At 49.6% G+C, this 22,479-nt stretch overlaps 1 protein-coding gene across 3 annotated transcripts; it reads left to right on the top strand.

Moving 5' to 3' along the window:
• The first annotated feature begins 3,513 nt into the window (after nt 1-3,513).
• UAP1 (UDP-N-acetylglucosamine pyrophosphorylase 1) lies at nt 3,514-22,386 on the top strand. Of its 3 annotated transcripts, none has more exons than XM_006907843.2 (10): nt 3,514-3,848; nt 6,646-6,850; nt 8,794-8,969; nt 10,266-10,438; nt 14,682-14,875; nt 15,832-15,972; nt 16,437-16,625; nt 17,711-17,758; nt 21,049-21,115; nt 21,820-22,386. In XM_006907843.2, exons 1-10 carry the CDS (start codon nt 3,563-3,565, stop codon nt 21,910-21,912), a joined length of 1,572 nt encoding a protein of 523 aa, XP_006907905.1. In that variant the 5' UTR covers nt 3,514-3,562; the 3' UTR covers nt 21,913-22,386. The 3 variants fall into 3 exon arrangements, with proteins under 3 accessions (XP_006907905.1, XP_006907904.1, XP_015441724.1); XM_006907842.2 differs by having other exon boundaries at nt 17,708-17,758; XM_015586238.1 differs by lacking the exon at nt 17,711-17,758.
• Nucleotides 22,387-22,479: the final 93 nt, after the last annotated feature.

The raw sequence follows: 22,479 nt of genomic DNA, 5'->3' as shown, positions 1-22,479 counted from the left end.
TCACCCCACTGCAGCCTTTGTGCTCTTCCTTGACTGGCCAAGCTCCTGCCTGTCGTGGAACCTCTGCGCCTGCAGCTCCCTCTGCCTGGAATGCTCCTCCCCCAGGTACTGACCTCATTCACATGTGTTTGCAAATGTCACAGAGGCCTTGCCTGCCCACCCCAGCTACAGTGTCACCCTTGTTTAGCTGTTTTACTTGATGGCGCTTGTCCTGTCGCGCTGTCTGCCATTTTATATAATTGTTTCTCTCCTCTACTGTGGTGTGACCGTACACGTTGCCACTTTGATCAGTGCTGTCTCTGTCACCTAGATAAGCACCTGGCAGACACTAAGTGCTCATTAAATGTTTGTTGAGTGAATGAATTAATAGTACACAAAAGTTGAAGTTTTCCTTCTTAAATTGTCTCCTAATGTATATTTCTATATCAAAAAGCAACTTTTAGCTGTAACCTATCCACATATGTAAGTAAGAGGGTGGCCGTGGGCCCGTGATTTATTCAACAGAAATAGTGGCATGGATAAAACATTCAGCCTCATCCACGGCCATTCGCCACCCGTATCCCAACACTATGCCTGTTCCTTGATTACACTTATTTACTTGAACCATTTTCACACTGTTCCCACTGACTGGGTTTCCCTCTTAGTTCTTGTTTGCTTGGCAAGCTTCTTTCCTTCCCCTAGCGCCCAAGTCCAGTAGTCGCTCTCCTCCTGTCCCCGGGGCTAGCTCAGGGTCTGCAGCACACACTCTGCGTGGACAACGTAGCAGCCGGTCACACTCATAGAGGGCTTCCAGGTGCCAGTTCTGTCTTAAACGCTTTTCGTTACGCTGACTCATTAACTCTCTTAACCTCAGAGAGGTGTCTTTATCCTTATTTGATCAGTGAGAAAAATTGAGGTACAGGAAGATTAAATATCGTGCCCGAGGTCACAGAATTAGGCGGTAGTGGAGCAGGGAGCGGAACCCCGGCCGTCGGACCCCAGAGCCCAGTGCTGGGTGCTGCACCAGGTGTACTGCCTCTCTTTTAGGAAAGACCTTGAATTGAGTCCCAGTGTTCCCTCTGCTTTTGTGAGCGAGATTGTTGGATAGGATAGGGGAAAGGTTTTTCAGAGTCAGGTTTATCTAGATTAAAATTCCTATTTTTCTACCGACTAGGTAAGTGGCCTTGGGCAAATTACTTAGCCTCTTTGAGCCTCATTTTTTCATGGTCATAAGAATTATTTTATTTATGCTTCTGACCCTGTGAGAAAATTTCATTATTCCCATTTTACAGATGAAGATACCAAAGTTGAAAGTATCTGCTACTTGGCTCAAGCAGAGTAAAAGTCAGTCCTGTTTGATTCCCAAACCCATAAGGACTCACTTCAGGCCGGAGTGCGTGCGGGAGGCTCTGAGGGTGACTGGATCTCGAGATAGAAAAGGCTCAAGGAAGTACGTGGAGGGAGAGGTGAGGGCCTTGGATCACAGCAGGGCGGAGCTGCCTCCCATTCTGATAGTCAGCAAGCTTTCATTTTCATTTCGCACAGAAGCCTTCACCTGGTTGTAAAATCACTGATAACTCATGAAGCGTGTTTTACAGGTGATTTCATTCATTTCACACTTGAAGTAGTATTCTGCCCCAGAAGTACATCTAAATAGCAAAGCAAAATAAAAGTTAGGGATATAACACACTCAGTCTTATGTGCTAGTATAATTAAAAATTGATTTTATAAGAAGAATTATGGAGCCAGTTTTGTCACCAGTGTGAGGGGGGCATCTACTTAAAAGAAAAAATAGGATTTATGTGTCTGTGTCTATTGGATGATATTATCTTTCCCAAATTTATTTTTGAGTCAACACGTTAAAATTCTAAGAAATTTCTGATTCGCTTGTCATGCCTAGTATAGAATAAAGAAGTAACGATGCTTTTTACAATGAAGTCCTTGTTCGTCCTGTGAGGTTCCTCACCCGAGTGTGTTGGCATTTTTGCAAACCGAGTCAGCCATAAAAACGTCAGTTGTGTCTATTTCTAAGTAAATGCAACAGGAATTACGTGTCTCTCCTCTGTCTCTCACCCCCTCTCTCTTGCACACGTGCACACGCACACACGCACACGCGTGGAGATATACGGGCCTCTTTTTCTGAGAGGTAGAACGCCTAGCGGTTAAGAGCGTGAATTTAAGAGTCTGTCGAGGTTTGAATACTGGCCCTGTCGCTCGGCTGGTTTGGGGCCTCGGGCAAGCTACCTCTGTGGCTCAGTTCTTTCTCTGTAAAGATACCAGTGACAGCGTGTGACGTCATTTTGAGGCTCAAGCTGTGCCGCCGCAGTGTGTCTGTGCATGGCGCTGGGTGTGTGCCGTCTGAAGGAGGCACGTGCTGTCCTGCTTGGAGCTGACGTGGACGTCCCCTCTCGCCTTCCTGCGGCGGGAGGAACGCGGGCTGCGTTGGTGTGCCACTGACTTTCCCCCGTCCCTCGTGGCTGCACTGAGCAGTCATAGCACAGCGATGACTGTCCCGTTCGCTCTTGTCTCCTCGGCAGCCGGTCCGCTTCACACCTTTGCTTCATGGTACCCGCAGTCGTCTTAACCCACTTCCTGCTCCCAGGGTCCCATCTGCAGTCTGTTCGATGCCGCTGCTCATTTCTCATCTCTCAAGCACGGCGACACTACCTGTTTGAAACCTGCTGGCTTCCACGGCTCCTCCTGGTTCGCCCTGCCCTCTCCATAGAACCTCCCCTCGCTCCCTGCTGGGGTCCCACACCTGCCTGCTCCTGGCGGCCACCGCTGTGCCCGTTTCCTCATCTGTCCCTGGGTCTGCTCAGGCCTGAGCACAGCAATCTGTGCTTCCTTTGTGAACGCTGTCATTGTCTATATTAGGCCAGTAGATTAAGGATTCCCTCTCTAGTACTACACACGTCAGCTTTTTGCTATGTTATCACGGAATGCTCTTAAAAACACTTTCACCATTGGCTGTTCTGCATTTTTTTGTCCATTTGGGGACCAATTTTTGGTAAAGATAGTGGACATATATTTATCACTTCTCTGCAGATTGCTATGAAAATGAAATGTGTTTTTCAGATAATAGGTGGTCCTGTCTTCTCCAACTTCGATGTGTTCTGAAGACAACAGTCACGTTTGTTAGACAGAAGGAGAGCAGCTGAAATAGAAAGCCGAGGTGGCCTTTCAGTGGCAGCTCGGTGGTCAGAGGGGTGGTTCAGAGGTCACCAGATGCGGTCGCATGTGAGCCCTGAGCCAGACTGCCTGGTTTCGCGCCCCAGCCCTGCCGACTCAGAGAGAGGGTGCCGGTTGCAGTGTGTCGCAGAGCTGTCGAAATCGAATGAGCCACGTGGGTGTTCAGTGCCGTGCCTGGCATGTAAGCTTGTTAGTGCCGCCTTACGAACACTGTGCTGGAAAGCAGAAGGCCATATCTGAACAACTGGTTTTTTAATGCGCTTATTTTTAGCAGGAAAAAACCCATTGGGTTTTGAGGCTGAACTTTGACCTGCTATCGATCCCTTTTCTCTTGTCGGTTTGCAGCTGCAGAAACGGCGCGGCTGTTCCCACAAAGCGTGGCTAGCGGAGCGCCATGAGCAGAGCACCCAGCGATCTCAAGCTCAGGCTGGCCCGGGCTGGGCAGGAGCACCTGCTGCGGTTCTGGGATGAGCTGGAAGAGGCCCAGCGGGCGGAGCTCTGTGCGGAGCTCCAGGCCATGGACTTCGAGGAGCTGAGCATCTTTTTCCAGAAGGCCACCGAAGGAGTCCACCAGTTCTCTCAGCTGGAGAAGGTGGATGCGCGGATGGAGCCTATCCCTCGGGAAGTGCTGGGCAGCGCTACGCGGGATCAAGATCAGCTCCAGGCCTGGGAAAGTGAAGGTACCGAGCACGGGAATGCGTGTGCTGTAGTTTATTCTGAGATACACAAAACTGTTAAAGCCACGGAGCCGTGTGATCAGCATTTTGACTCTCGTACTACCTTCAAGCAGGTGACCAGTCAGAAGGTGGCAGACCGTTTTGCCAAGGCCTCTGCAGTGTCTCTCGTTACTGGTCCCCACGGTGGCTTTCCTTTCTGCTGCCCGGTTCAGGCCTCTTCTCAGTCAGACCTTAAGTTGCCTGTAGTCTCTTTTCTTCCCCAGTTCCCTGCGTTTCTCATCCGCGGCTTGGGCTGAGAGCCCTCCCCAACCTGGCCTGGGCTACGGCCCTGACCCGGATTCTCTCTACTCTGACTGCCCCGCGCGTGGAGCCAGGCCGGATAGTCCACCTTTCTCTGAACGTTTCGTAAGGCCTTCCCTGCCGTTGCTCATGCTGGCCCTCAGCCTGGGCGGCCTCTGCCCCTTCTCTGCCAGCTGCACCACCTTTGAGGCCACCTCCTGGAGTCGTGCGATGCAGCGGCCATGCCACTTGGGGACTAGCACCATGCCGCTGGTCCACCACCTGTTCCTCAGGGTCCCAAGTTGGAGTTATTTGCCCGAGCTTGCTTTCATTCTACCTTCCAATAAGAGTTGTTTATGTCTGCCTTTGTCGCTGCATTGTAAACTCTTTAAGAGCAGCCATTGTTCTACTCGGCTCTGTTGGCACAGATTTTTGAATTATAAGTTGGTTGATAAAAGTTTGTTGAATTGCCCCAATGCTTTTTCTTCTAAAGCTTATCGTAAGATCTGTCCCCGTAGCTAGTACAAGTAATGCTTTCAGAACGGCAAGATAGAACGAATGCAGCTTCTCGGCAGAGGGAGGCTCTGTGGTTGCTGCAGTCCGCGACTCCTCCGTCAGGAAAAGGTCGACTGAGTATTGCAGCTCAAGCCCGCGAGGGCTTGTACGCGAGCCGCGTCCATCTGGACCCTGTTTCCTCAACTGCAGAATGAAAAGATTGGACTATTTTTTCCCTTTTTATTTTATTTTTTTATGGCAGTGGACTTGCATGCAACTGGTGCTTATATCCTCCCATCACCTGCTGCAAATGGAGTAGAACCGAGGGGAGAACTGGGCCCCTGAGACCCGTGCCTTCTGAGCTACAGCCACGGTCCAGGCGGCACAGGCTTCTGACCGGTCGGTCCCTGGGTGGCGGGGCTGCTCTCCTTCCCCAGCCTTCGAAGAGTGGGCGGATGACCTGTGGCTGAGGGAAGACACTCATCCGCTTGTTTTTTTTTTTTTTCCTTTTTAAAGACATTGTTTTGTTGCAAAAATAATATCAAAATAACAGGAACACTGTAAATTCTCCATGCCCTCATTAAATCTGTTTTTATTTGCTCCCGTTACCACCTCGGACTTGATTATATCCACGTTTACTTCTATCGACATATGATAACGTTATAGATCTAATCTTACAGTCTGTATAGATCTAATCTGTACAGTCTGGCTATTTTTATTTTGCCTTCCATTCCTTGGCACCCCCTGCCTCTCATAGAAAAAGAGGGAAAACTGCCATCATCAGCCTTCTGCGTATCTCTCTGCATCTTTTTCTGGGTTTAGGATTTACTGATTTTCAAACTGTTCCAAGAGCCCTGGGGTTCCATTCGACTCCATGGGGATGAAGGCTTAGAATTCGTTTTGTGGGAAGTCCATGAGCTTTGACCTTGCATAATGCGGACCATGAGCAGCTGGCCAGGCTTCCTATAATCTGAGTCTTCTTTATGACCATTTTATAAAATTGTTGCAATCTGTGGAACTAGTCTGTCTACATTTATGGCCTTTCATTTAAACTAGACTGGCACTGTTGCAACCAGGATAATATAAGAAGGTACAAAGCAAACTTCCTTTTGGCCGTACTGTCAAGGGAACAGTATTTGTGGCTTACACAGTGGGGGTGGTGAAGGAGACTTTGTAACTGACATCATATCCTTTCCACTTAGCTGGAAACTTACATGTGTGTGCCAATTCATAACAAAATGAGGTTTTCCTAGTGAGTTCTCAAAGGGAAGAGCTTGCTGTAGTGTAGACGATGATGCTGTTTCAGACAGCAGGAAGATCCTGGTAATTATATAAAGTATAATCCTATGCAATGGCATGTACTAACTTTGTGAATTTTCAGCAGATCTGTACACCCATGTAACTGCCACTCCCATCAAAATATAGAACATTTCCGTTGCCCCACAAAGTCTCCCCACATCGCTCTGTGGGCAGACCCCGAAGCTCGCCGGGCCCGGTCAGCTCTCAGGCCCTGGCATCCCGACCAAGGGTCCATGCCCACTGTGCCACATGGCGCCCTGGCCGAGGGCTTTTTCTTTACATCTACTGGGTGGTCGCTTGCCTAGAATCTCTGCATGCCCGCTAATTAATTATTATTGATTAATTTATAGGCTGGAGGTAATTTAACAGCATCATCACTCATCCTGAAGCCTAGATATCTTCTTTTGTCCTATTTTTACTTCAACTTGCCACATCTAATAAATGGTCAAGTACCTATGAAACATCTGTGACATCTCTTGGTCTTTGCCTTCCAGTATTATCAGAAAGAAAATTATTAGTTCATTAAAGTATGTTATTCATTACTTAGTGTTTGGTTGGGTTATATAAATTTAACTTTTAACAATAAAAATGTCTTTATTAACAAGGTTGTCATTCACGATTGCATGTGGATTCCTCATGCAGGTAGTGTGACTGCTGCTGCCTGTGTGTGTGTAACTCTAAAGTGTCAAATTGTAGTGGTGTGTGATACAAGTGTTTTCTTTTCTAGGACTTTTCCAGATTTCTCAGAACAAAGTGGCTGTTCTTCTTCTAGCTGGCGGACAAGGGACAAGACTTGGTGTCTCGTATCCCAAGGGGATGTACGATGTTGGGTTGCCATCTCATAAGACACTTTTTCAGATTCAAGCAGAGCGGATCCTGAAGCTTCAGCAGTTAGCTGAAAAATACCATGGCAACAAGTGCACCATCCCGTGGTAAGAAATGTCTCACAATGAGGGAATGTCTGAGCACATATTGGCTTAAAATACTCGAAATGCATATGTCCTTTATTCATAAGCAGACCTATTTCCTGTTACCGATGTCCTTGGGAGCTGTAATTTCCTGTACACGTTAAAAGTGTCATGCAGTCTAGCTAGGTAGCTGGTCACTGTGGCCCTCACAAGCAGTGTGTACCCACTCCCACGTTTCTGTCCCTGCCTGAGCACTTTGGGGTGCCGCAGGCTGAGCGTCTAGAAACTTCACACCGACCACTAGTTTGTCTGTGTATAGAATTTCCAATTGAAAATTTGAATTTCTGGAGTTGAGCGGCATCATTCCGTTATTTCCAGCACCATGGTCGAGACATTGTGGCCTCGTTGATTCCTAGTCTTTTTTTCTCTTTCTCTCTCTGAAAGCATTGAGTGTCCGTTCTTGTCTTTAGTATCTGACATTTCATGACAACATGGTGTGGGGCAACTTTCGGTGGGTTCTCTCAGTCTGGGACTCTTACCCTTAAGGGCCAGGTTACCTTGTCCCCCACCCTCGCCCCCGCTGAAGGCCCCACTGTCATGCCTGCTCGGGCCTACCTGGCCGTCCGCGTGCGGGCCGTGTTCTCAGGGCCTGCCTCGCCGGCCTTCGCCTCCCGTGCACCAAGCCGTTCCCGAAACTGCTCCGCTTTTCAGAAGTTTCTGAGCTCGCGTCTTCCAGAGCAGCTCTGGAAGGGAGCACGTTTTGAGGGGAAACCAGCCATGGCTGTGAGATCCCTCAAGTCTCGAATCTTGTTATTTTCTCCCCAAAGGTTCTGCTGGTCTCTCTCTCCTTCTGCCTGGTCCAGGGCTCCTGCCGCTGCCTGGACCCCAGATTGGCACACGCCCCCAGGACAAGGCTGCTGCATACCCTCGGTCCCCTCTGAAAGACTGCCACTGTCCTGAGCTTTTGTTCTGACCCGTGTTGCTTCTGTAGCACTAACGCCTGTAAATGGGCTTTTCATAACTTCCCAGCCTTCCTAGCGCTCTCTTCACAAGTGTTTGCCTCCTTGTGAACTACTTTTCTTCCTGATTCCTGTGGGGCGTTTGAGGGACATCTGTGTTCTAAGTGATGACCCGGCTTCCTACTGTCACGCTGGATTTCCTTCTCTCTCCTCACAACTCAGGGTGTCTGTTTTTTCTTAGGTGGACGAGCTCAGCCACCTCTTTTGTCATCTTCTAAATCAGCCCAAGCCTTTGTGCCCAAAGTTCAAAATGCGCAGGACAATTTGTTAGACAGAGGTATCTACTATGGTGGGATGTTATACCATTTTCCTCGTTTATTCATTCAGCAGGTGCTAACCGAGTGTCTGCTTGTAGGTGCTGCGGGTACATCAATAACCAAAATAGACGAAAGCCCTACTGATTTGTAGTTTACGTTCTACTGAGAGCACGCTGTTTCAGTCACTAATTGTGGTTTTAGATGGAATATTTTTCTCCTTTGCCACACTGGCATGGGTTGGATTTTTGTGATGAGACAGTATAATTACGCTTTTATGATTTTAAATGAAGGGTGAACGGAGCCCAGATTCCATTTCAAAATTTTAATAAAAAGAACCACAGAGCTCATTAGAATATCGTGCAGTTACCCTTTTCTCCTTATTTATTTAGAATAGGAATTTTTAATTTAAAATACACTTTTTACAACGTTCTCAATTGTTTACATAAGCTGGTTGTAGGCTCTCTTGCAGGAGGTGTGTTTCGTATTGTCACAGAGACTTGTTCCCTACGTGAGGGTGGGTGCAGTGGGGGAAGAAAGTCCCCTGGGGCAGCAGCCGATGCTGCTGCTCCAGGGTGAGGATGAAGGCACTCAGGCGCCCTCGAACACGTTCTTCCCGTTGAGAGACAGACAAGGCTTGTTTGCCTGATCCACGCAGCTGGGTCACTTAGCAGATGTGCTTTTCTCTTGCAAGGTATATAATGACGAGCGGCAGAACAGTGGAGTCCACAGAGGAATCCTTCACCAGACACAAGTACTTCGGTTTGAAAAAGGAGAATGTGATCTTTTTTCAGCAGGGAATGCTACCAGCCATGAGTTTTGATGGGAAAATTATTTTGGAAGAGAAGAATAAGGTTTCTATGGCTCCAGGTTTGTAACCATGCTTATTTAATGGTGACTAGAAATGGTAGTAACATAAATCATTAAATTTTGACTTTCGTTTTAATTTGGTGATTTGGATGCTAAAAAATTAATATTTTTATTTATTTATTTTTTGCAATTTATTAATGATCTAAAAAATGAAAATGCCCGTGGGTGGACCGGAAACGCCTTTCCCCCTTCGCGGACATCGGCGCTGGCGGGGAGTCGGCACAGCGTGCGGGGCGCTCCCCGTCTGCTCGGCGTTTCATGCGCAGCGGTGCTCCCGGCACCGTGGCTCACGGCAGTGAGAAATGGAGACCGTCCATGGTTCCATAAATAAGGCTGAAGTAGAGTTTCACTGTAACAGTCTTACATAGTATTAAATGGGTTGTTTGGGGATATTAAGTGACAAAGAAATAATTTCAGTGGGTTAAGTAAGAGAACAAGAAATACAAAACTGCGTACACGGCACCGTTAGGGCCGCCGCGCGCGCAGACCCAGGTGGTGCGTGCACACTGCGTTTGTCAGTGACGTCCAGAACCGGGCCGCTCTGCCTGGGCAGCCTCACGTGGTGGCCCCAAGTGTGAGCCCGGCTGTGACAACAGACGTGTCCACGGAGTCAGAGCTCTGAATCAGGACTTGGAGGACGGGCTGACGGGGAGTAACCAGTGTTGCTGGCTGTGGCGCTCTCCAGAGAGCCACTTTTTAATTAATATTCTTTTTAATTAATAGAAGAACGTACTATTCCTAGCTCTGTTTTGTGAAGCCGTCTAATTGTTTTTCATTATTTCAGCTGTGTCGAGCTTGTCGATGGAAGAAGTACATTAGTCAGTACTGAAAATAGATGTGGAAAGAAGAGGCTTTACTTATAGTCAATTTAAGTCACCATGGACCTTCATATTAATCTGGTTTTAAACAAATTATTTGGTATAAAATGCTCATGCATTTAGATGGGTGAAATTGTCTGTCAGGCTGTGAGTGTCGAGCCCACTTGAATCATACAAAGGTTAAATAAACTTGCTATGAAGGAATCATTGCTCGAGAAGTAATTTCACGTGTCACAGTGCATCACAGGCCCACCTGTCAGGACAGCTGACGAGGGAGCTTGGGCTTCGGGCCTGACTTGTCTTTCACAGACGCCGTTCTCTGCACATTGACGTTGCGTCGCTTTCAGAATCGCGTAGTGTCATGCGAGACACCTGAGTTTCCTTACGGATATTCAGTTTTCTTGGCCCACACTGAAGAGCCTTCGGGGTTCCTTCCTCATGGGTCTGGTGTGCTGCTAAGGGCTGTTTCACTTCCCAGATGGAAACGGTGGTCTTTACCGGGCTCTTGCGGCCCAGAACCTCGTGGAGGATATGGAGCAGAGAGGCGTCGAGAGTGTTCACGTGTACTGCGTCGACAACATTCTGGTCAGAGTGGCGGACCCCCGGTTCATCGGATTCTGCATTCACAAGGGAGCAGACTGTGGGGCGAAGGTAAGGCCTCACGGACTGGGGCCGTGTGGCCGCTCTCCGTCGGCACGTGCATTCCAGGATTTATTAGGGCGTTTCGAATATTTTAGAAGCAGTCATCCTTCTAACTGAACTAACTACCCCGCACCCACTCTTTCTCTTAAATTGGCAACATTTGATTCTAGAAGTAATGTTTTATGCCTGTCTATCACCAGTAAGAGTTTAAAATCCGTGAGGTCGATTTGCGGGTACCTGGGAGAGGGCGTGGTCACCCCTAGGCCTGGGACAGGTTGTTAATATCAAGTACTGCTTGCTCAGAGTGACCCACTTTCTTCCTGTGGCGGAGTCACTGGAGTGTGGGCACAGGAGGGGCGGTAGAGGTGGCAGATGTAGACGTGGACGGGGCATGCGACATGGCATCCCATGGTAGTTCGTGACTAAGACAGAAACGTGCAGATGGGGGATAACGGCAATTAAGGAGATTCGTAGTTGCTTGAATGACCGCAGACGTACCGCAATTAAGTGCCATATAACAAGGTCGCATCCTTGGCTTTGTTCTTTTCTACACTTTTTTAGTTGCATGAATGATGATGTAGGAGACAGGCCTTTATGGTAGCAAACAAAACACGTAGTATACCCAGGAATCAAGTCGACAAGAAACGTGAAAGACCTTAAAAACACAGATGGTTTAAAAATATTAACATAAATTTTGCTCTCATAAAAATCTATAAAGGTATTGATTCTCACCAAATTAAAGTATAACACAATCCTGATCAGAGTCCCAAGGACACTCTTGGGGACACTTGGGGACAGAATGATTCTAAAGTTTAACATAAACATGTAAAGATGGCCAGGAAAATGTTGAAAAAGAATTATAATAAGGAGGGAAGAAGGTTGGAGAAAATCTGTCATATTAAGATGGATTGTAAATAAAAAGTAATAAGAGTGTAGTGCTGACCCCGGAGTAGAATGACAGATTAATGGGACAGCGGATCAGTCGGGAACAAATTCTTGTATATAAGAATGTACTGAATAAGAATGTGGCATTTCCAGTCACTGGGGCAGTGAATGAGATACCCGCTTAGAAATAAAGTAAGATCTCGCCCTCAAAACTCATTCCAGAACCAGTTTCAAATGGATTGCAGAGTTAAATGTTAAAAAACCACAGAGATATTAGAAGACAATGTAGAATAATTTTGTAATATTGACAGGAAGAGAAGTTTTCTGACAAAAGCAAAAACCATACAAGTGTCTGACAAAAACAAATTAGACTATATGTAAATCTGAAATTTCCGGATTTAAAAAGAAGACCTGCCATAAGAGACATACCAAATTCTTGGGTGGAGATTTTCTATTATAAATATTTCATTACTCTCAAAATTTATCCGTCTGTCATAGAAGCTGAACTCTTAAATTTATCAGTACAAGATTTGAGAGATTAAGCTGGTAGACATAATAGGACTCCTCCTGAGTTGGTTTAGTTCATCTGTTTTAGGCCTCTGTGTGTTCCTCTAGGAGCTTCAGCACTGTCTTGTGAACAGCTGCCAAACGTAATCAAAACGGATAGCATTGTAAGTAGCGACTAAGGTTTAAAAACAAAGCAAAACAAAACTATTTCTGACTTTGTTCTACTTGGTGTCACTCTTTTTTTCGAACACAGAAACTTAAATTTCGTTTCACTGAAGTAGAGTTTCACTGTAACAGTCTTACATAGTATTAAATGGGTTGTTTGGGGATATTAAGTGACAAAGAAATAATTTCAGTGGGTTAAGTAAGAGAACAAGAAATACAAAACTGCGTACACGGCACCGTTAGCACCTTACAGTTCTGAGCTTCAGAATCATTTTAAATTATGTATGATCAGAGACTTAAGCCTGGAAGGGACCTCAGAGGTTACCCGGTCAACCCCTTGGCTTCAGAAATGAGCACGTGAGCCCAGCCCTAAACCGGTTCCGGGCTGGAGGCCCTTCACCCCCGTAGCAGAGAGGATCAGAACCCATGTTTCCAGCTCCAAGCCAGTGTCGTATCGCCTCATAAACCAGCCTCTTGGCAGTGCCGTGGTTTTGCTGGCAGCTCAGAAAACCTTGCATGGGCACGGTGACCTTTGTGAGTGTGCCGGTCACACAGAGATGCGCGTACAACCAGTGACTCCTCCACGGCCCGTGCATGGGGCCTGCAGGACACATGCAGCCTGTCTTCCTGCCTACGCTGTGTCTGGGATGTGACGCAGTCGTCACTCAGCGAAGGAATAAGTAAATACTCAGATGGAACCGAACTGTGATTGGACTGGTATACGTTAAAACTTTTAGACATGTTAGAAACCACTTATGTCATCTGTTCTCCCATCCTTTTTATTTCAATAAGATCAAGATATTAAAATACATTTTTTACGTATTTCATGCACATAGGGAGGGCGTGACTTGGTGTGCTGATAGAATTCTCTGCAGTGCATTCCTGATAGGCTCCGGTCTTGGTGAATGAAGTGCTTATGATGGCGCGACAGCCCTGACGAAAGACGCTGAAGGGCAGAGTGGTCCGCAGAAGAGCAGTGCTGAGCAGGCAGGGACCGTGGCGGATCAAAGGTCATTTCATTAAGCAGTTGACTTTGAGGTCAAAGTGTGACTTTGAACTCAACTTCTAGGATTTAACTTGTGGGACGCAGAGCAAACCTTTTTCTTTTCCGCATATATAAACAGCCTTCCAGCTCTGCGCAGTACACAGACGCTTTCTTTTGTCATCTGGACTTTTATAGTGTTTGGGGTTAGTCGTCATGGAAGTAAACCCTCGGCCAGCAGGTTTGCACTCAGGGGAGGGACAGTGGGGACATACTGATTTCGGTTTTCCCCGGCTGGTCGGGAGGAGGGCGTATAGAGGTGACTGGAGAGGAAACCTGTGTGTGTGTGTGTGTGTGTTTTCATTGGGGACGAGAGGAATTGACCCCAAATTCCCTGCGTAGTGAGACCCCCAGGGCAAAGTGTGCGAAGCGCATCGATGGACTGGAGTTGTTCGCTTAGGTCGTTTTGCCGTGCCGTGTTCCCCTCCGATGGCACGCCCCCTCCTTGGTAAACAGTTTCTTTTCATCGAACACTGTGCTCCTTTCAGGGGGCACACAGTGAAACTGCACAGCAGGCTGACGTGTCGCTGGGCGGGACTCCGGGCCTGTGCTCTCATTGCTGTGTAAACCAAGTTCTCCGTGGTGGCTTCGGCTGTCTGCAAGAGATGCTGCTGGCTGTGTTTGTTTTAAGGAACCGGTTGCTGAAAAAAGTTTTAACTTTATTGATATGATTTCACATGTGCTTAGGATAGACTTCAGTTGGGGACAGATTTTTCAAAATGCCCTGGAGTGTGCTGCACTGTTGCTTGAACAGGGCAAACGAAACAGACTCTTCAGATAGTTTTACCACTCGGTTCTTCTGTTGGACATTCATCTCAACTGCACCTTGACTTTATGTTGGTGCATTGAATACCGTTCTTTTCTCATTTTCTTCTAAACAATTTAGGCGAGTTGTGTGGAACCCGGGTGGTGGGTACCAGAAGCACCCATGAGGTTTTTATAAAATTGAACGCTCTCACGTTTCCCTCTGATGTGTACTTTTCAGCTCCCCCACCAGCCAGATCCACTGACAGATGATCAAATGCTGGTTTTCAAACTTTTTAAAAGCATAGAATCTCTTACTCCGAACAAAATCTAGCATCGAAAGCAGATAAATATGGGTGGGTTTTTCTGTCTGAAGGGGGCGGGCAGTGACCTGCCTTCTCTAACCCATCACTCCAGCCAAGTCCGTGAAAAACAAGGAGTATGCTGCATTCATGAACGAAAATGAAGAAATGTTATTTTCAAATGAAATAACGGTTTGGGCAATATAAAGTGAAAGGCTAGATGCCTACTTTTCTGTCCTGTGCCTCCCAGAGGAATCCCATCTCGTGTCTTCTCCGAGTGGTTGAGTGCGGCTAAGGACACGTTAAATAATGAAAAGAGGACGCCGGGGGACGTCGACTCCTCTTTTCATTATTCCCAGTCCAGGCGATTCCTCCGGCCTGTCTGTGTCTGATGGACTTTTCTCCACTGTGGAGTTAGGTGATATCCAGGAAGGAGGCAATTCACGGCGTTTCCAGTTGGAAAGTGGTATTTCAGAGAGTATAAGGATGGCTAGGTGACTGTCTAAAGTTAAGGATGCCTCTTGATACCTTAAAGAAGCGCGAGCGCAGTCTCTGGAAACCACAGCGCTTCAGGCCCCTCCCCTCCTGTCCCTGTCTCTGCCGGCAGGTGGTGGAGAAGACGAACCCCACGGAGCCGGTGGGCGTGGTGTGCCGGGTGGACGGCGTGTACCGCGTGGTGGAGTACAGCGAGATCTCCCTGGCCACCGCGCAGCGGCGGGGCCCCGACGGGCGGCTGCTGTTCAGCGCGGGCAACATCGCCAACCACTTCTTCACCGTGCGGTTCCTGAGAGACGTGGTCAGGTATGGCCGGCGCGGCTCTGCGCTCGCACTTGCTCAGTCACAGAGGCGGTCGGCAGAAAGCAGGGAGACCCTGTGGGGCGGCCCCTCTTTCCTGGGGTCGCCTTTGCCCCTGCGGCACGGTCCTGGGTACGAGACTGCGCAGCCTGCAGACCCGGAGCGGCCGATGGCCTGTGTGGGGGCCACAGGGCGTCCCCGCCCCCTCCGCCAGCTGTGCTGGTTCCCGTGAAGCAGAGGAGTGGAACGCTCTCTCTGCCACAGCTGCAGACCTTAAGGTACAGGTGTCTCCCCGCCACCTGCTGAATCAGAATTCCTGGAGGCGGGTGTCCGGCATCTGTACTTTTAAGAAGCCGCTCACACGATTTACTTTAGCTGGTTCCCGCCGAGCCTCTGGGGACTCGTGTGTTAGGGAGTGAAGGGGAAAGAGCTGAGACCCGGCTGGAGGCCAGCATGGTAGTGCCACCGGGTGCAGTCGGAGCTGTCTATCCCACGGACCGCGAAGTGGCGCCTTCTCACTACTAACGCTCCGCTCGGCAGCTTCTAGGCATTCCAGATGCCTGCTAAAGTTGCTTGGCTTTGCTTTAGAATGGCGACTCCGGTTCCAAAGTAGTTCCCGTCCATCTGTGCTGTTTCAGCTGCGTTCGGTCACCCACCGTCACTGTTAATACTCATCTTTCCATCCCATCCTTAAAGAGGTCGCAGCTGGGCAGGCTGGGGCGAAGAGCGGACATGGGACTTAGGAGGAGACAGTGGCGTGAGCTGCGTGTGTATTTTAACGTGGAGAGCTTTATTGTTTTTAACATAAGGAGATGAATAGGGAAATCTGTCCATTTACCATTTAGTAGGAACTAAAACGTAGCGAATGCCCGACCTTGACCGTCAGTCCCGGCCGTCGAGCCAGCTGTCAGGCTTGCTGGCGTTCTGCGTTTGGAGAGTGATTGTCTTTCTTCCTCTCTTAGTGTTTATGAACCTCAGTTGCAGCACCATGTGGCTCAAAAGAAGATTCCATTTGTGGATCCCCAGGGGCAGTTAATTAAGCCAGACAAACCAAATGGAATAAAGATGGAAAAGTTCGTCTTCGACATCTTCCAGTTTGCAAAGTACGTTCGCGCAGTGCCGGGGAGCCTGGACGTGCCCCGAAATGCTGCGCTTTGCCCTCGGCTGGGCTCTGTTCCCAGGAGACCTTGTCAGCTGCGGCGTGTGGGTGGCGAGCGTGTGGCCTGGATCCCTGCCTCTCCAGCGTGAGGCCACCCGCCCAGCAGTGTGCTGAGCTGCCTATGAGCACGTTCGTCTGTATCAGTCAGTCCCTTACCTGGCTCTCCTGTGGAGCCAGTAAAGTCACTTGTTCTGGCCGAGAGGCTAGAGAGGCTCGGCAGAGAGTGGCCTTGAGCTGGGGATGCCCTGCAGGGCCGCGTGCCATGGCGTAGCTCTCCCGGGGTTCGCGCTTGGTGTTGAGGTGTGTGTCTCAGAACTCGACTGCCGTGAGAGAGCAGAAGACCAGTTAGCCATAGGTGAGCGCAGTGTCACTTGGTGGCGAATAAAGCGTCCATCCGGTTCCCTCTAGGAAGTTCGTGGTGTATGAGGTGTTACGGGAAGACGAGTTCTCCCCACTCAAGAACGCGGACAGTCACAGTGGCAAGGACAACCCCACCACGGCCAGGCACGCTCTGCTGTCCCTTCACCACCGCTGGGTGCTCAACGCGGGGGGCCACTTCGTAGACGGAAATGGCTCCCGCCTGCCCGCGATTCCCTGGTAAGCCGGTGCCTTTGTCCCCAGGGGGCCGTGTCCCGGCCTGTCCTCTCCGACTCCGTTCTGCTCTCTCTGCTGTGCCCCCAGCCCCGGCATCGGCGTGGCCAGTCCCTGGGTGAGCCGAAGATAGCTCTGCCCGTTACGAAGAGTGCTGGCTTTGCCTCCTCTTACAGGGGAGTCTTCTAAGCTCTTGTTTCTCTGGAGGCGTCCGCAGCGTGTCACCAAAAGCCCCCTACTGAGGCACAGTCGGCAGGCCATTGCTTTGGTGTGCCTTCGGGTTCAAGCCCGCCAGAAGTGTGCCAGACCTCGGGGCGAGAGGGTGGGGCGTTGCTGGCTGTGTGTCAGGGGCCTCCCTACAAGGGTTCTCTGGGAGATCCCCAAAGTGCCACTGCCCGCACACCGTCTGCGAGACACAGGGCACCGCATCTTCCATGGCATTCAGGCCACTGAGGGAGGTGCCGGGAAGAGAAATGAATGCCAGTCGTGTTTACTGACACTAAAACTTCGGAAATGTTTTGGGAATTTAGACGCTAAAAAAATAAAAAGGTACTGATAGCTATTGAAATCTGAGATAAAGCTCTTTAAAGCTTAATCTTATATTTTATGATGAAATCTCCACTGGCACTTAGAATTCCCCCCTTCTAAATCATTTGACGTTTCTGTGCTTATATAAAGAACACTCTGCCGTGTAATTTGTATTCTTACGGGATAAAGGGGCTGGCTGTGGCACGCATGCGCAGGAGTGCCCGGAGGGGTGTCAGAGCACCGGGCGCCTGCACCGGCCACCGGAACCTACCGGTCTGTGCCGCGTCTCCACAAGGAGGGGCCCTGGCAAGCTGTCTCAGAGTCCGGGCCTCTTTCAGGCTGTCTTGCCATCCAGCTTGCTCTATGGCGTGACACGTTGTCCTCATGCTTCATCTCTGGCCATTGAGTTTGTTTCTTAACCCTTCAGATTTTCTTTGCCGGGTTTATAATTTGCCATAAATACGTGCCTTTCAGACAAGTATATTTTGCAGTTCCTCTTCTTTCTTACTGTTTTGGATTTTGTTTTTCATTCCCGTTAACGCTTATTTATTCCTGCGTAGCAGTGCTGCAAATGGAAGGGCGGAGACCGTCACAGCCGATGCCAATCACAAGTAACTACCCAGCCTGCCTGCGGGGCGTGGTGGCGGGCGGCGCTCCCTGTACTAACTGGTGCTGTCGTTTAGCGCTCTGCCTGTCGGGGTCTGCGGTGGATGGTCGAAGCTTTGGGCGGGGCGCTCTACTGCTTATCTGGTGGCAGGTGTCTGTCTGGATGACACTAACTCAGAGTCTCGGTGCATGCTGGAATTGGGGAGCATGCCTTACTAAGAATCCAACCACAGGTGTCTGAGCCTGCAATGACACATCACAAGTGACAGGTAAGACCTAGAGCAGGTTACAGGCCAGGAGAGCAGATTTGGATCCCAGCTCACCCCCTTAGCGTAAGCACGGCAGGTAGAAATGATGCTCTGCGGATGTGCCTTCAGAGCTGGATGTCCCCCTCGGCACAGAGGCCGCCCGCTTCAGACACACTGATGGCTCCGAAGGCGAGGAAGCTGCTCGTGGGATCTGTTCTCATGCTAGCAGCCTCCCTTTTGGTCTCTGTGTTACTCATAGGCAGTTGTCCTGCTCCTAAAGACATTCTGTCTTAATGTCAGATAATTTTTAGCTGGAGGTAGCACGTGCCCTCTGCCATCTAGGTGCTAACAGGGTTTGAAAAAAGCCATTGTCTTTACGGCGAAGGAGACAGCTTCATATTCGTTACACTTTAATGCTAGTAGGTTTAGCTTTACTCTTAGGCGTTTAAGATAACTTGGGGAATACAGAGGGTGGAGGGTCTGGAGGTGGGAGTTACTTCAGGAACGGCATAGCACCAGTGTCATTTTATCTGTTTTTTTTTTCCTGCCTGTGCCATCCATCTTTGCCCTGTACAGACACGTCCCTGTGACTGTCAGTGGTTCTGGGATGTGGCCCCGAGCAACAGGGAGGGGACTCCCGGATCTGGCTGGCTCTCCTCGTGGGAGCTGTAGACGACTGCCGCCCCTCATGCTGTGGGGACCGGGATGCAGAGCCCTTTGCCATTTTCTGTCCCAGCCATCATTTTGAATACGTGAAAGCAAGCCGCTTTTATAATTTAAGACATAAAGTTTTTACCATAAATTTCCTTCTCATTGAACCACAGTTTTTAACCTAAAAGGTGAAAGTTTCTTATTAGACACCTGAAAACAACTTCTAGCCATCTCCCATAAGAAATAGAAGTTTTAAACAGTTGGTTCTTGTTCAGCTCCTTTTAGTACTTTTCTCCCTATTTACTTCATTTTAGCCGTTTGTAGAATAATTAAACTGAAATCACAGTTTGTCCTCAAATGAGATACGAACTTAGAAACCCTAGAGGATGTCCTCGGAGAGCAGAGGTGGGAGGTGGGAGAGGTGGAGGAGGGGAGCAGTGGCTTGCAGGTGTCCTGAAGGAATGGGAGCAAGCGTGCTGGATTTGGACAGAATGACATTGCTTTTGTTTTTCACTTACTGAGCAGTGCTAGCTACCGAAAGTGCGTGTGGCTGGAGACGGGGCAGTGCTGGTCTCGGGCTGACGCGCCCGTCTCCTGAGACCTCGCGTTGGGCGACCGTCGCATCTCTCTTTTGTCCTCCAGGGCATCCAGCTTTGTTTCTTAAAGCCGATTTTCTTAGTTTTTTTGGGTGTCTTTGTGGTACAGGGGAAAGTTATATTCGGGCCAGCGGTGTGTTCTCGTCCCGGCACTCCAGCCCCGCGGGGCTTGGCGGGGTGCGGTGGGCGGGGTGGGCTCTGTACACCTTACCAGCGACATTGGCTTCAGTCCGTCTGGTTTAGTATGACTGAGCTGCCCGGAAGGGTCTGGGCCATACCTCTGGAGCTCTCTCGATGGAACCTGATGAACACGGGGAGAGAGGTGCGTCCTGGCTTGTAGTACACCTGTTCTCCAGATCAGTCTGTGTGCGCCCACCCTCACATACCTATGGGTGCTGCTCATATGCCCGGTGCTGAGCAGCTTACACGAGAGAAATGTCATTTCTCACAGCCTGTCGGGAGGTTCACGATGCACAGACATAAACGTTACATCACATCATCAGGCAGTGCGTGTTTGCGTGTTGGATGTGTGGTGTGAATAATAATTACCCTAGGAGGCAGTGACTCAGCAGATGCCTCATAACTTTATTGTCTTCTGTGTGAAGATGTGAGTGAGGACAGTCACTGTGAAGCAGCAGTCGAGGGAAGGCTGGGGCTTGACCTGAACTTGGCGGACGGGCATGATGCGGCTGGTCGAAGGGGCCTCATGGAGAATGAGGTGGGTGGAGGCGGCAGGGCGAGCAGTGGGAGTGGACGCAGAGCACCCTGAATGCTGGCTAGACAGTTCCGTTCAGAGGAAGACCGGGCTACGCTCAGGGGCCCTCAGCAGGATGGTCAGCCCTCAGGCTGACCACAGAGGAGAGCAAAGGAGAGCTGGGCTCTGAGGCTGGGCCGCGTTCCTGTTGCCCAATTGTTGAAATGGTGAAAAACTCCACGCTCTGACGCCTCTAAATGCGTTTTAAACATGCCTTACTGACTTTTGTGTTAGGTAATTTAGAAACGCAGGATGGCAACAGGCCATGATGGCGAGCGTGCCTAGAGGAGGCACAGGGTGGCCGGGCCAGGCCTTTGCCTGGCTGCGTCTTGCTTGAGCTCTTCAAAGGGCTTTGGTGAGGGTGACGAAGAAGCACTTGGAAACAGAGTCCATCAGCTCAGCTCATCTAGGGGCTCAGGGGGCACAGGGAAGCGCAGGGCTGGGGACGGCTCACCGGCTCCTGGACAGGGCTGTCCAGCGACGCTTCCCACAGTGAAGGAACCGCTGTCTGCTTGTGGCTTGCTCGTCAGCGGCATGGCTGCGGAGCACTTGAAATGTGGTTATGACTGAGAAAGTGAATTTGAAAGTTATAATTAAACTTTTTATTTATTAATTTAAGTTCGAGCGGCCACATGTGGCCAGTGGCCACTGTATTGGGCTTTGAGGCCTCAGCATGTCTGTCCGCAGTGGAACCTGACTCTCAGGCTGTGGCAAGGGTTAAAATGAAATGGGAAGGCTTCGAAGGACCTGCCACGTACCTGGAACGTAGCACGCATTCAGTAAATAGTTCCCTCTTCATCAGATTAAAACTTGGAAACGACAGAAATGACACGTGCACAGGGCGTCTCGCGGTTGCTGAGGTGCTGGTTGCTGGCGCCACCCCGCACAGGGTCCTTCTGTCCCTGACGGTTCCACGGTGCCGTGGCCCCCGGGAGGTCAGAGATCACCAGGGCTGTGACGCAGGAGCGTCTCCTTATCGCAGGCCTCTCCGAGGCACTCTGGCAGGGGGTGGGACGCGAGTGTCTAACACGTTCGGTTTCCCTCAGCTTGAAGGATGCCCACGACGTCCCTATCCAGTGCGAGATCTCCCCTCTCGTCTCCTACGCCGGAGAGGTGAGTGCGCTCTGCCTCTCCCTCCTGTTCTAGAATGGAGTTCAGGTGCCCATGGGCATTTAAGTGCAGGAGCAGCAGAGGGGGCGGTTCCGATGGCCCTGCTCCCGGATGCCGCCCGAGAAGGGCCTGCACCCTGCTCCCCGAGAACCCCGTAGTGGGCGGTTCCCACGGGGACGCTTTCCTGTTCGGTCCATTTTTTGTTATGCGGGAACGCAAGGGGCTTTTAAAGGGTACGTGACGGCCTTGCTTTCTTAGATAAATCATCTGGCCGTTTTCAGCGCAATAGAGTTTTCCTCTCGAAGGGTCTGTTTGCTTTCACATGCGTAGTCCTCTGGCTTCGCAGGCCCGGGAGCTAGGGCTGCCTCCCCTTCTCATTCGTGCCCTTGCTGGAGGGCCCTGTCACTGTGCTCAGGCCCAGGGCCAAGACAGCCCCCTGGCTTAGAAAGCCAGCTGTTCTTGGTGAAGAGTATCATCTTTTTAACCTTAGAAATTTTATTATAATCAGGATAATTTCATTTCTTGTTTGTTTTATGCTGCCATTAATAGGACATTAAGCCCAGTTTAAAAAGTATAATAAATAGATCATTATTGACATAAATGCTGCACCTCAACCCAACTCGTGGCATTCATGTTTTAAATCATTATTACAGCCACTAAGTGTCCACCAATTTTCTAATTGTGTTTCATTTCAACCCTCCTCTCAGGGACTAGAAAGTTACGTGGCCGGCAAAGAATTCCACGCGCCTTTAATCATTGGCGAGAATGGCGTCTGTGAGCTGGTGAAGGACGGCGTATGAGCCAGGTGCCAAGTTCCCCGCAGCGAGAGCAGCGCTTACGTGTGACAGACCAACTGTGAGCCTCCAGGCCCCTCCTGAGGCTACTCAAGTTCGAATGTCCACGAGTCTCCTTCTGCCTGTCGAACTCTCCTAACTACTACGTAGCCCCTGAGAAGCAGCGGCCTGAACTGCAGAGAGCACCGTTAAGGTTCTCAACTCACTGACGGTCTTATTTATAGTTTTCAGTTGTATAAAATTTTCCCCAGGCCAAGGACAGCAGTGCCACCCACGCAGTTCCCTGCAGCGTGAGGGTGGCCAGGCGTGCGCCCGCCCTTCGCCTGGGGCTAGAAGCTTGTCTTCAGAGTTCTTCGGGGTGACAGTACGCCCTTGTACATGTCAGAAGGTTTCTGCGATACTACAAGTTTGTTTTATTTTATCAAAAGTAAGCTTTTTCAAGAAAATAATTGGACAGTAAAATAAACTTTTCTTTTTGTCTCTGGAGTGTCATTTGTACCTTGAGGAATTTATTCCATTCAGAAAATATGAAACTTGGGAGAAACTGAGATATTGCAAACAAAAACAACACAC

The sequence above is a fragment of the Pteropus alecto genome, unplaced genomic scaffold (genome assembly GCF_000325575.1).
Source record: "Pteropus alecto unplaced genomic scaffold, ASM32557v1 scaffold101, whole genome shotgun sequence".
Lineage (NCBI taxonomy): Eukaryota > Metazoa > Chordata > Mammalia > Chiroptera > Pteropodidae > Pteropus > Pteropus alecto.
The sequence above is the reverse complement of the archived record's forward strand: the minus strand, read 5'-3'. Positions and strand labels throughout refer to the sequence as shown.

Coding starts and splice junctions, on each gene's coding strand:
- UAP1 (XM_006907842.2), top strand. CDS start 3,563: ATGAGCAGAGCACCCAGCGATCTCAAGCTCAGGCTGGCCCGGGCTGGG. Junction 14,876..15,831: donor TTCCTGAGAGACGTGGTCAG/GTATGGCCGGCG, acceptor TTCCTCTCTTAG/TGTTTATGAACCTCAGTTGC. Junction 21,116..21,819: donor TCGTCTCCTACGCCGGAGAG/GTGAGTGCGCTC, acceptor CCCTCCTCTCAG/GGACTAGAAAGTTACGTGGC.